Genomic DNA, 12830 nt, shown 5'->3' with positions numbered 1-12830 from the left:
CAGGACATTAAGGATCTCTAGTCTGTCAGAGGATCCGAGCACAGCCCGTTGGGATGGATTTCCTCTCCTTGCTCTCAGGTTTTCTTCTTTTTCCTTGCTTCCATAGGAGGCACCCATAGTAGTATTTCCAATGTACTGACCTGACTTTCCAGGCAGCTGACTCTCTCAGACTTCTCAGCTGGAGAAACTAAACTGGCAGTTACCTGTCACCTCCACCCTTCGGGCTTTCCCAGTGAGGTCAGCAACCCCACCCCCCACCCCCGAGATCATCTTTCCTGGGACTGTGGCTCCATAACCAGACTAATAATTAAACTCCAAGAAGCCACAACTCCGGCTGCCTCCTCCAGCTCTCCCGGAGAAAACAAAAAGTGGGAGGCGTCCCTGCTGCTGAGGCTGAGGGAGCAGCGTGGAATTGGGGCCAGGGAAAAGAGTCCCAGATTTTCTTCCTGTTTTAGAAACATGTACGAAATCTGGAAGCCACAAAGGTGGGAAGTTGTATGGACTTGTTGCTCCAGGGGGATAGAAAAAGTGAGGGCGAAAAGGTTACTCATGGTACACATTTTTTCCATTGATTATTTTACTTAGAATATGTCATTTCCCTGGAAAATCGAGGAGGGGGGGATATTTTCTTTTGAATAGCTTCAAACATTTGCAAATGGTTACTCTGAACTCCCCAATGTACCATAAACAAGTGTAAACTGTAGAAATTCAGAAAATGTACAAATACAAACAGCGATCCCCCAAGCTCCCAGGCAAAGACAAAGAAGGGAGTATTCCATTTACAAATGGAATTCTTTGTGGATAGAATAGTTTGGAAAATGTTTATACATTGTTTTTCTTATTATTTGGGGGAATATTTTTTCCAGCCTACAGAAGCTGCAGAACTGGTATTTGGAGTCTTGAAAGTTGAAGATTAAAGGAAGATTACAATCTTTCAAAATCTTCGACTAAAACTTAATTAGTTCTGCATCTAAGACAATATCTGCCCATTGAAATCATTTGTAATCATATCAACAGAGAAGAATGCATAAAGTCAGGTAACCAGGAACAGAATCACTTCAAAATGGAAAAAACAAAAAACACCAAACCTAGTATTTGCCAAGAACTAGCAAATATGATGGCTTCTTTGAAGAAAACTGTAGCCGCCTGGATTACTGATTTCAGATTCTGCTTTGAATCTGCTTAAAATGATAAACAAACAAACCAGTAATAGAGTATGAGAACGGCAGGCAGAGGGGAAAAGTATGAAGAACCCTGACAAGTTACCAACAGACTTTCCAAGAGAAATAACGTGTGAGTCACCAACAAGCACATGGAGACATCACTCAGCTGTGCCTCATCCGCCACAACTCAGTCCAGTTTAATGCTTTCCACTTTGGCTTTAACTCGTCACCAACAGTGTTCCCTGTCAGGGCACAAAAGCCATGCCGCCCTTTATTTAACGGATGCATTTCCAATTTCCACAACCATATGAATGGGCTGGGTTTTTGAAGGCACCGAAGAAAAACAGCACCACATGTGCACAGAGAATCAGGAAGGGTCAGAGAATGTGAGTGATTTACGGCGGGTTGAGACTGCACTTCGAGGTGACATGCAACTCCAGGGGGGCAAGAGGAAATGTGATTTAGTGAAGGAGAGGCAGTTCTCCCCCATCTTAAATCACTTGCCTTGTCACCCTGCCGGAGCTGGCCAAGCCTGAGTGTCTCTGACTTTAGAGAAAAGCTGTAATTTCTCGGGGAACCCATCATAAAAAGAACTCTCCAATCTCAAGGGGCTATGGGCAATTTTGTCACTGCATCTTCTGGAAATTGGCTGAAGCCAGGTTAATATTTTTAGTAACGACTCTGGGGTCTCCATACAAGACCCTAGCCTGATTCTTTATTCAGCAACATATATCATCCAAATAGCCATCATATATTTTATGCTTTTATGTTCTTTGGGCCCCATGCTACTCATGGACCAGTGGCACTATTCTTGACCTGGTCACTTCTCACTCTAGTAATGGTAGTAAAATCGTTCACCCTCCCGTTCCTCCCGTAAGTAACATCATCAGAATGAGTGATATTAGAATATATTTAAAATTCCAATTCACAATGCTTTTTGGCTTTCTAGAGGTCATCACTTCTTCATCCCATACCTTCCTGTTGCTCACCGCTTTATTAGCCAGATTAAATTACTCTGGTGGAGACCAGAGTAACTGAGGTGACTACGAGAAGGCTGAGTCCATCTGTCTCCGGACAACAGAACTTGTAGATGTAAAACCAAGATGGTGAGCTGATTTTTAGTGTTCTGCTCCTATTGGCAAAGCCAGCAATGGAAAAGGAAACCTCCAACTATGGTGACTGGGAAAGCCTTGCACCACCCAACAAGCCCCCTAGCGCTGGCTCTCTGCTTCCCAAACAAACCTCCGGCTGTTAGGTAGGTAGGTGCCCCCATAAATATGCCAACTTAGAGACAATGGTCTGGACACGCCACATCAAGTGTTCTGGCCCACATTTATATTTCCCACTGTGGAGTAATGGGCTGGTATTCTAGGTTTGTTGTTGTTGCTGGAAAAACAAGAACTGAACATTGACCAAAAACAAACAAAAAACAACAAAAAAAAAAACTGAACACTGTCTCAACACTTAGAGAACTTGGTAGATACGTATGCTTGGTTTTTGTCTAGGAACCTTCCCCAAGACAACTAAGGTGAATAAAAGAATTTCATCAAGTAGGGTAATAAAGGGACCATTTAGCCTATTCTCTTACAGCAGTTTAAAGAAAACGCAGCTCTGGGGTCAAACAGCCTGGATTTGAATCTTGACTGCTTACTAACTTGGTCCTCTTGGGCAAATTACTTCATTTCTATGTCTCAGTTTCCTCGTCAGTAGAACGAAGACAACAATAATTATCATATAGATCCAGATCCAAATAAAGACTACTGAAAAACACTTAGAAGAGGGCCTGCACATACAAATGTGAGCAACTGTTCTTCCTATAAGGTCCACTTCTACCCAGGCTTCCTTCCTCCCTGGGTTTATATCCCCACCAGACTTTAAGTGTCTTGAGGGCAGGCACTGCATCATGTTCACCTTAGTATTCCCCAGCTCCTGGAAGGAGCTGTGCACAAGTTAGGTGCTCAATAAGTGTTCATTTCTCTTCCCTTTCTCTCCACAAACCACTGATAAGCCTCAACTGAATGTTAGCCCATTTGCTGTCCTCTGGGATAGCGGGCCTGGGTCTGGCAGGCCTGAGTTAAATACTGCTTCCCCCACTTGCTAGCTCTCATTTGGACAACACCTCCATGCCTTATCTTCCTCCTTGCTGAGGTAGAGATGATGCCGATCGTGCCAGTTGGTGGGAGGATCAAAAGAGGCCACATCTGGCTCTGGTGGGCATGCTTACACATGCTAGTCCTTCTCCCCCTTACTGAAATTCTGGACTCATTACCAATAGCTCATTTGGCATGAAGCAGGATTCCCTTCCTGAGGTCAGACATATGTACTCTCAGCCACTTTGGCAGCGTGGCCCTTTGTCCTGTCAAATCCTTCCACTGTCTGCAGAGGTGAGCAACCCACCAGCTGAGCCACTGAGCCCCAAAAAGGAGAGAACGCAAAGCTGGTCAACAATGCCAGAGGCCTGCCCTAGGGAATGCTTCATGACAACATGAAGGAAGAGACTCCCTCAACAGGAGCTATGGGCCACTTTTCCAACACTCTTCCAGGGAAATGTGGCTTAGTGGCCCGGGTTCAGCTGGCATGAGCACATAAGAAAGTTAGTTTTTATTCTCATCTTGCAAATGGAATCTATGGTTTTTGAGAAAATTTGGTAAGTTGAGACATTCTGCCAATACGCCTACCAGCCTCCAGGAAGTGGCCCGGCTCACCTTTTAACACAGCTCTGTAACCTCATGACTGAACATTTAAGGGTCCCAAGTAATCTCTCCTTCCTCTTCACACCATCCTCTTCTTCAACAGGGTCAATTACAGAGATGAGCATAAGAATAAAAGTTTAGGGGTGCCTGGGTGGCTCAGTCGTTAAGCGTCTGCCTCAGCTCAGGTCATGATCCCAGCGCCCTGGGATCGAGCCCTGCTTCGGGCTCCCTGCTTGGCAGGAAGCCTGCTTCTCCCTCTCCTGCTCCCCCTGCTTGTGTTCCCTCTCTCTCTGTCAAATAAATAAATAAAATCTTTAAAAAAGAAAAAGGAATAGTGGGTAGTGTTTCAAGTCAGGTGCAAGACTGGGCTTCACCATTAAATAAGTCATCTTGGGCATGGCATCTACATGCTGTGACTCAGTTTCCTCAGCTGTAAAATGGGAATGATGTTGGATCAAACTGATGACAGCGTGTGACCACACGAGGTGAACTATAAAACATGTACGGTAAAATCACGATTATCAAGATAACTCTCGCACGCCTCTGCCTTGTAAGGAGTAAGGAGAGGTGCACTGGCTCGTGCAGGGGAGCACCCCGGTGGACATACAAACCTTTTACTTATTCTGATTTCTAATTCGGAGGCACCTCCTTTTGAGCGGAGGCTCCAGGTCCTCCGGCCCGGCGCTGAGCATGGGCGAGGAGATGATGCACGGCGCCATGGCAGTCTTCTCCGCGGGTTTTGGCACAGGCTGGATCACGCAGCCCGTCTTGGGCAGCATCCGCAGAGCATACGCGTGGTCCTCGTCCGCGGGGTTATTAAGGTTCGGGTCTGATTTGTCGCCCCCCGCCAGGGCCTCCTCCCCCATCAGCTTTTTGGCTGCCTCCCCGTCCAGGTGACAGTTGGAAGCACAGTTGTTCTCCTTGACCGACTCCAGCTCGCTCACCGCCGGCTCCTCGGGCGACAGCAGCTTCTTGGGGGGCGCGGGCGGCGGCGGCGGCGGCGGGGGCTGCTCCGGCGGCGGCTCTGCGCTCTTGGCGCCCTCGGCGGCGGCGGCGACGCCGCGCGTGCCGTTCACGATGACGTTGCAGGCCGCGGCGGCCTCGGGGCCCGCGGGGGCGCCCGGGCCCGGGTCGCCGGCGGCGGGCGGGCTGCAGTGGCCGTCCCTGCAGCCGCCGCAGGTCCTGCGCTCCGCGGCGCCCGGCTCGCGCTCCGCCTTGACGTGCGCGTGCAGAGCGCGGTGGATCACGTTGTGCAGCCGGGCTCGGTGGCCCACCGTCAGGTCGATGACGCCGTCCTGCGGGCCCTGCAGCACGCCGGGGAAGCCGAGCTGGCCGCCCGCGCCCGGGGGGCTGCCGGCGCGCCGCGTCAGGTCCACCACCTCGCTCCGGCCGTGGTCCGCGGGCGCGGGCGCTAGGCTCAGGGCTTGGCCGGAGCAGCCGGGCGGCGAGTCCGCAGACTTGGACGAGCCCTGCTTGGAGTCCCTGGGGGACAGGGAGTGTCCGCCTGGCTTGCCTCCGGCCGCTGAGGAGTCGCCAGGGGCGCTCGGAATGAAGTTCTCCCCGTTGCTGGAGAATCCGTTGGGGGGCTTGGAATCATTGACGTGAGGGATGGGAATAGGGATGGGGATGGGCACGGGCAGGGGCACGATCACGGGGTACGGCACGAGCAAGGTGGGGGGCGGCACCAGCGGGGCGAGCGACGGCAGCCCGAAATTCATCATCTGGGGCACGGGCATCGGGCCATTTGGCATCATGCTCACCGGCGGGAAGGGGAGACTGGGCAAGGGCGCGCCCGGGGGCGGGGGGGGCAGCAGGCCCGGGGGGTTCCCAGGCATGGTTGGGGTGCTGGGTGGATGGATGTGGGGCGACAGCATGGGCCGGTGCATGGGACTGGAAGTGGGGCCCAGGTTCCTGGGGCCGCCGGGCGGGGGCCCGATGCCGGGGAGCATGGGGTTGGACAGAGGGCTGTTGGGGTTGGAGGCGTGGTGCGGCGGCCCACGAATAAAGGGCGGGCGGATCTGCTGCATGATCTGTTGTTCCATGAAGATGGGCAGCGGCACCGGGCCGCGGTTGGTCATCACCATGGGAGGGCTGCGAGGCGGGACACCGAGGGGAGGCCCGATGCTAGCAGGTGGCTGGACGGAGACAGGAGGGATGTTTGGAGTCTCGCTGATGGGCATGGACTTGGGCACTGGCGTGGGGATTTTAGTGACAGAGCAGTTGGCAGTGTCAGATGGAGAGACGGTGGTGGACGACGATGGGCCAGGGCCCTGGCTTTGGCCAGCTGCAGCCACCGGGGAGGGGGCCTTCCTCCGAGCATCTGTTAGAGGGATATTCCAAGAGTCTGGAGTGAGCAGCTGCACCCCGGTGCCTTCTGCTTTATTTTCCATGGGAGGGTGTAATGTGCTGCACAGCCCAGCTGGAAGATTGGCCTGTGTCTCTTTGTAGAAAATGTCCATTTTGTATTGATTGAGACATTTTGCACTGCAGAACTGAAGCCTTCTTTCCCCGTCCCCAAAATCCAGGTATTCTTTTGTGTGTCTTATGTGCTTACACCAGTCACATACCTACAACACAGTAATAAAAAGAAAACAAGATAAGCAATTTCCTCTGGTAGATCGTGTTTCATGTTTCACAGAGAGGTTCTTTCAAACTTTATCACAATTTTTCGAACAGGCTGAAGTGTTCCTTTCGGAAAGGTAACATTCTTAAATGTTCGTGAAATGACTTCTCCTTGGAAGTCAGACTTGCTTTTTAAATAGTAACTCTTTGGAATAGCAATTATCACCATCTTCCATTAAAAACAATTCAACAACAACCCAAAACCCTGTTGTGCCCGTTAAGCTCAATGTAAAGGTGGATCTGACAGAAAGGCGTACATCTACCTGCCCACATATTTTCACCTGTCAAAGAGGCTCGTTGTCAATGTAAATGTGAACAGTTGTGGAGAGGAGGATCCTCCAGAACGTTCAGTGGCCTTTGAAATAGAGCCCCATAAAATTCTCCTCACGTAAAGTACTTTACACTATTGACTGTGTTCAATAATGCAGTTGGAAAGGTTGTGCTGTGTTAACCAATAACACAAAGCGCGGAACATCATTATGTCTGGCTTCCAAAGGGAAACTTGGAATTAGTCATGAAGTCTGTGTGAGGTTTAGCTATTCGCAACCTGTGATGTTGCAGCAAGCTAGAATTATTTTTTGAGCTGTTTGCCCACTCTCTCTCAGTAGTCAGAATTTTTGGTGACATTTCTTGGCAGGCAGTCTTATTTAACAACTTTTCAAACACCAGAGAACGTTTTCCAAAAGTTGTTATGGCTTCTTCCCCCCCTTCAAATCTACTCCTGGCAAAAGAAAGATATCACCAAATTTATTTTAAAGTTGGGCTGCAGAACTAATTAAAGGCTGAGAGCTTTTCCCAATTGGAAATCACTAGACATCAAAGTTCAAAAAATAGTCATTCTCGGCTTCAGAACCCATTACTTTGGAGAAATTATTGTGATTTCATTAACACATTAATTTTGCAACACCATCAGCTCTCACAGATGGTGAAGACATGATCTACAATTCAAATATGACTCTTGTTTGCACAAATGTCTTTCCTTCATATGGCATTTTAAACAAGAATTAATATGAGTAATCTTGCCATAGCTATAAACAGATAAACAGATGTCAAAATTTTCAGTAGTTCTTTCAGTGCCTTACTTTTCTGACTGAAAATTACACACACGATTTTTTTCTTTTTCTTTTTTCTTTCTCTCTCTTTTTTTTTTTTTCGTCATTTCCTTAGCACTCAATCCATACAGCAGCAGAGGAAGAATTCTGAAATGCAGTGAAATGGTGAGTTCACTGAATTCAAGGCTCACCTCCATAAAGCACTGGTTCCAATATCGCTCTAAATGGGACCTTGTTTTTGTTGAGGAGGGTGTGTGTTGTTCCGTTGTTGGTGCATGTTATTTTTTTTTTAACTATGGTAAACTGATAGCATTAAAAGATGATAACTTTTAATCATGATTGGTCACATCAACAATGCAAAAACAACATATGCTGGGCATTTGATTACTCATCTCATTTAACTCTCAGCTTTCCTTGACTGTAAACAGTGGTGGTATGCTAGTATGTGACTGGGGGTGCGTACACTTGCGGCAGATGTGGGTCTGTATGTGTAAATCCACTCTCTTCCTTCTCTTTTTTTTTTCCCACTGATACTTGCAGGTAATATACTGCAAGGCATGAGACTGAATAACAGATACTTACTGGCAAACATTTGTTTTTTGTGTAGTCTCATATGAAATTACCCTTTCAAAAATCCTTGTTGCGAGAGGAATAATTTCAATGCTAAAATACTTCTGGGTTTCGGTACAGTATTTTCAGGTTTCTTTAGAATTACGGGATTTTTTTTTTTTAATCATAGTTGAGATGTCTACAAGTTTACAAGTAAGTGCAGAATTGTCTCTGATGAAAAGAAACACACAAAATCCATCAGGCCCTCAAAATTCTTATCTAGATAAAGGTTAATAAACTAATAGTTAAACCTTGAGGCAAGTAAGTTATTATTTTTAAAACCTGATCATTTTTATAAAGTTAATATGTAATAATGTGACATTTAAATCCCTGTATGAAATAAAGCCACCCGATTCTGTTTCAATATTAGGCATCCATAGAAAGCCTAAAATGTAAATTTATAAGCTTGAAGGAAAGGATCAAATATAGCTTCTTTAATCATGAACTAAAAAATATTATCAATGAATTAAACTAATTAAAATAATATGCCAAATTTTCTGGCATATTTCTTTTGGATCTTATTTTTTAACCATAAGGGGAAAGAGTTTTCTGAAATCCTTAATTGGTTTTTAAATTGCCAGATTGAATTATTTGCCTCCAGAGGATTCCTCTGTTTCCTCAAGCTAAATAAATATTTTCAAGTGGAGTCACAAAAAATAATCTAAATATAACTTAAATGTTCTCCCTTCCTTCGCTTCCTTCACTTTTAATAATTCAGTGATGAATAAGGAATGCTCATAGATCCATCCCAATGATCAAATGAGAATTCTCTACCACATTTTATCTATTTCCACATAAAAAGAATTTCAGACATCAAAGTTTTAAAGTAAAATTCTATTGCATCAAACTTTCCGGTTAAAGCAAAGGCCTAATGTTTACAACTTCATTTTCTACAACATCCTAAAGCATTTAGGTGATAGTCTGAAAGTTTTATGACTATCTCGTTTTGGGTAATGTGAGTGTGAATGTGTGTGTATCTTTGCCTATTATATTTCAATTCAGAACACTGACCTAAAAATACAGAAAAGCAACGCTTCTGATGAAGCAAAAAATTATTAGAGGAAAAAAACCTGTCACTTAAGAAATAATGAATCAAGTCTGTCTTACAGGACACATCATTTAAGATGAGGTCAGTGAATTTACGGCACAAATGGCTATATCATGCGAGGCAATAACACACAGTTCCATCATTCATTCCATATCTAACTAATGACACACTTCTGGTAATTAAAGATTTCATCATAGGAGCCTGAGCTGACTACTTAAGATGTGACAGTTAGGTGAAAATATATACTATAGAGCTCTCTCTTTAATAAAATAACATTTGCATATCCCTGAAATACACAGCATGTGTCTCATAAACTATGGTTTTCTGAATTGCGTGTTATGGGGTATTCTTCCTTTCTTTTTCCACAGGCGGCTTTAATTTTTTTTTTTTTAACTTTTTGAGGCATTAGTTTTTTCTTATTATGCCAAGAAGTACCAGAATTCCTTCAGATATTTTCAAAGATAAAGATTAAGAAGTGCAGAGCTCAACTCACTGGGCTCTGGAATGATTTCCCCCTAATTCCACCCCAGCTTTGTTTCTGTTGGAATCTGGCCTCTTTGGTCCCACTTCTCTCCCTAACAGGTCCCAGATTGGACAGAGCTGAAGCTGAAGCTGTTTAACGATGGCAATCTGGGGACTGAACAATCAGCTAAGGCAAGGCCATTGAGCAAGACAGCTGAAATGCTTCGTATCACAAATACATAATGTATTACCAGGAAGACAAAAAGATCACAAAGGAGATAAACAAATGCGTATTCCATTCAACCCTATAACAGCAGTCCTCAAAAAGATTAAATTTACCTTCCTGGGATGTGTCCAATTCTAAACAACAGAATGAACATTTCCTTTAGTCCATTTAGAGTATTTATATTTTGGTGGCTGACTGCCAGGGTAGTACTTATAAGCTCAGTGGCCTGATGGATTCACTCCTTTCCTGTGAAATAAATAAATGTGTGGCAACCTACACCGCTAAACTACTCAAAAGACACTGCCTCAGCAGAAATATCACTTGCTCTTGATAGAAGAAAACTGGAAGGCAGGACTTCTGGTTCCTATAACTCTTTCCATCTTGTATTTCCCCTGGAAAGAAAGAAAGCTATTCATGTTGGCAACTGAGCCTTTATTTTTATATAAACGTCCAAAGTCAAAGCCAAAGTATGCCATGAGGTTACCCACATGGGCATAATATATACATTCTGCTGGGCTTAAGAGAAGATTCGGGTGACCGGGGAGGGGGGTCAGGGTTCCTAATTAACACATTAATCAGCTGTCGACTGTGGGAGTGAAGTTCACCCTTTAATGGAACCCACCGCTGCCTTCTGAGTGGTAATTTGGCATGAGGCACTATTTAATTAAGAAATCCTTTTGCTGAAATCTTTCTTATCTGGGCAAAGACATTTGTCGCAACGGAACAATAAAAAGATATTAGCAATCCCCTGAATGCCATCAACATTTTGAAAAACAAAACAAAATCTTCATGTGCTCCTAACTTTCCACAAATATAGCACCCAGGTAATAGCTCAGAAGTTATAGCTCCTTAAGCGAAATTGTAGCTTGCCCTAAGAGGCCAGTTCTCTGGGTCTCGGCCTGTTAAATGTGGTGCTGATCTTGCAGTCCACATTAGCTCAAAAGGAAAAAAAAGAAAATCATGAGCTCACCCAAGAGAGAAGCAAAGGAGGACAGACAGACAAGGATGGGGGCGATCAGTGTTTTTATTTAAAGAGTCTGTGGTCTGCCCTACCTGTCGTCACCTCACCACATGAGTTGAGGGCCTCAAACTGACCCCACCTGGAAACCTGCTTCCAGCCTGACCTGGCAGTCCCATGGTCCCAGCAACTGTTTTTTGGGGTTAGACACTGCCTGCATCAGGGCCTTAATTCAGTGCCCTGGGGCAGCAAAGATGCTATGGAAATCACCCGGGATTTGGAATCAGAAGATGTGGGTTTGAGTCTGGGCTCTGTTGTTTACTAGCAATGCAACTTATGAAAATCTCAGCTGCGGTTTTCGCCTTTGTGAAGTGGACCTAACAGTAGTAAGGAGCAGTGCCTGCGTGCCAAGGCAGATCCCTCCGCTTGCGGCACAGTACATTTTTTTCAGTCCCTAGCCCACCTCCCTCATGGTTGCTGATGTCCCAGGAACATCCCATATGTTTAAGTTCATTTTAACTAATGGGAGGATGTTTCTATGGCAATGTGAGTAAGGAACGGGTAATTGTCATGCACAGCTTTCCTATGAGCCTGTGTGTCTTGGAGACGGAAGGGAGCGTGTTTCTCTCTGGGCAAATGCCTGCAGCACCTCACAGACACCAGCCCCCAACCCAGCTTCCTAGGAGACTGTCCCAGGGTAACAGAGGGGTTGTCTGCAGGGAACCGAGCTGATGGTTCTATGCGCATCCCAGCTGACCACCAGCCTGAGAAGACCCTAGTCAACTCCTCCTGCCAGAGCCCTCCTTTTCCAAGGCCAGTCATTCTCTAATTCAAGCGAAAGCTTGACAAAGCAGCATGGCTGCTTGGAAAAGAGTGTTCGAACCATTAAAAGGAATTAATTCCTCTCCGGCTCAACTGCTGTTTGAATAGTGGAAGCCATAAACTGTGCTATTCATGTTTTATTAAAAAACAGAGCTGATGAGCGATCTGCTTGACTCATTACATGGAAGGGCCAAAAGCCACAGTAGCACCAGCCTTTCAGACAGGATGACCCAGGCCCTGCATGGGAGAATGCATGTGAGGACAAGCCCCCATGGAGCAGGGAGGGGTGCACCAAAACCTGATTCGGGGACCAAGCTCACCATTCCAAGTTTCCTTGCAAAGCTGGATTAGAGAGTGAAGGACAGAAAAAGATGGCCTAGCCATAGATTTTTTGCAAAGCCACCCAGAAATCAGGAGAGGGATTTAGAACAAGCAAGGGCTATTTTTTTTTTTTTTAAAGCAAATTCATGGAGAAGTTCATTTTCAAAATAAACTTTCTGCAGGTTTGGATTTCAACATGATGATGTTTGCTACATAGTTCTTTTTATTTATGGATCTTATTCGGTTTTTTGTTTTGCTTTGTAGTTTGGTCTCTCTCTCTCCCCTCTCCTTTCTCATTCCTCTAATTGGATCTGGAACTCAAGGAGAGGCAACGAGCATCTTTGTTAGAATTTAAAATCTCATTAGAAAACCGCCCTGTAGGAACCTTATACCATGACTCAAAGTTTTCGTATACATTTTAAGCTGGATTTCAGAAGTCTTGGCCCAGGTGACCAGGGCAAGACCCTTCTTTTGCACATGTGCCATGAACTCTGTCAAGCAGAGAAGAGATGGGCTTGGTTTGCAGGATCTCAATGAGCGTTGACAAATGGCTCATTACTGACCCAAGTCTGTTTCTACAGACAAAGTAAGATATGGAATCCTGGCCTATATTCAGTGACCATGGGTCCTCCTCACAGCCAAACACATGACTGAGAAGAAGGTCCCTTTGGTCTGACGTGTTAGCTTGCCTAAGAGTATTAGCATATCATCACAAAACTCTCGGCTTCATTTATGCTGAATAAATACAACTTACATCTTCCTAACACAAGTCATCCAGATGGAAACTAAAAAATTTGAACATTGGAAAATCTGGTCTACCTGGTGCCAAATGTCTGCCTCTCTGTTTTCCAGTT

The 12830-nt window shown here is 45.6% G+C and overlaps 1 protein-coding gene across 3 annotated transcripts in view; it reads right to left on the bottom strand.

The window, feature by feature from the left end:
• SOBP (sine oculis binding protein homolog) overlaps nt 1-12830 on the bottom strand; it is a 162332-nt gene that overhangs the window by 15072 nt on the left and 134430 nt on the right. For all 3 annotated transcript variants that reach the window (XM_081828754.1, XM_081828752.1, XM_081828753.1), the window contains one exon: nt 4468-6423. In XM_081828754.1, the coding sequence (XP_081684880.1) occupies nt 4471-6423 (1953 nt within the window). In that variant the 3' untranslated portion in view covers nt 4468-4470. The remainder of the gene's footprint in view (nt 1-4467; nt 6424-12830) is intronic.

This window comes from Leptonychotes weddellii, chromosome 8, assembly GCF_054177405.1.
Source record: "Leptonychotes weddellii isolate Sample4059 chromosome 8, ASM5417740v2, whole genome shotgun sequence".
Lineage (NCBI taxonomy): Eukaryota > Metazoa > Chordata > Mammalia > Carnivora > Phocidae > Leptonychotes > Leptonychotes weddellii.
Note: the sequence above shows the minus strand (reverse complement) of the source record. Positions and strands in the feature narration are given on the sequence as shown.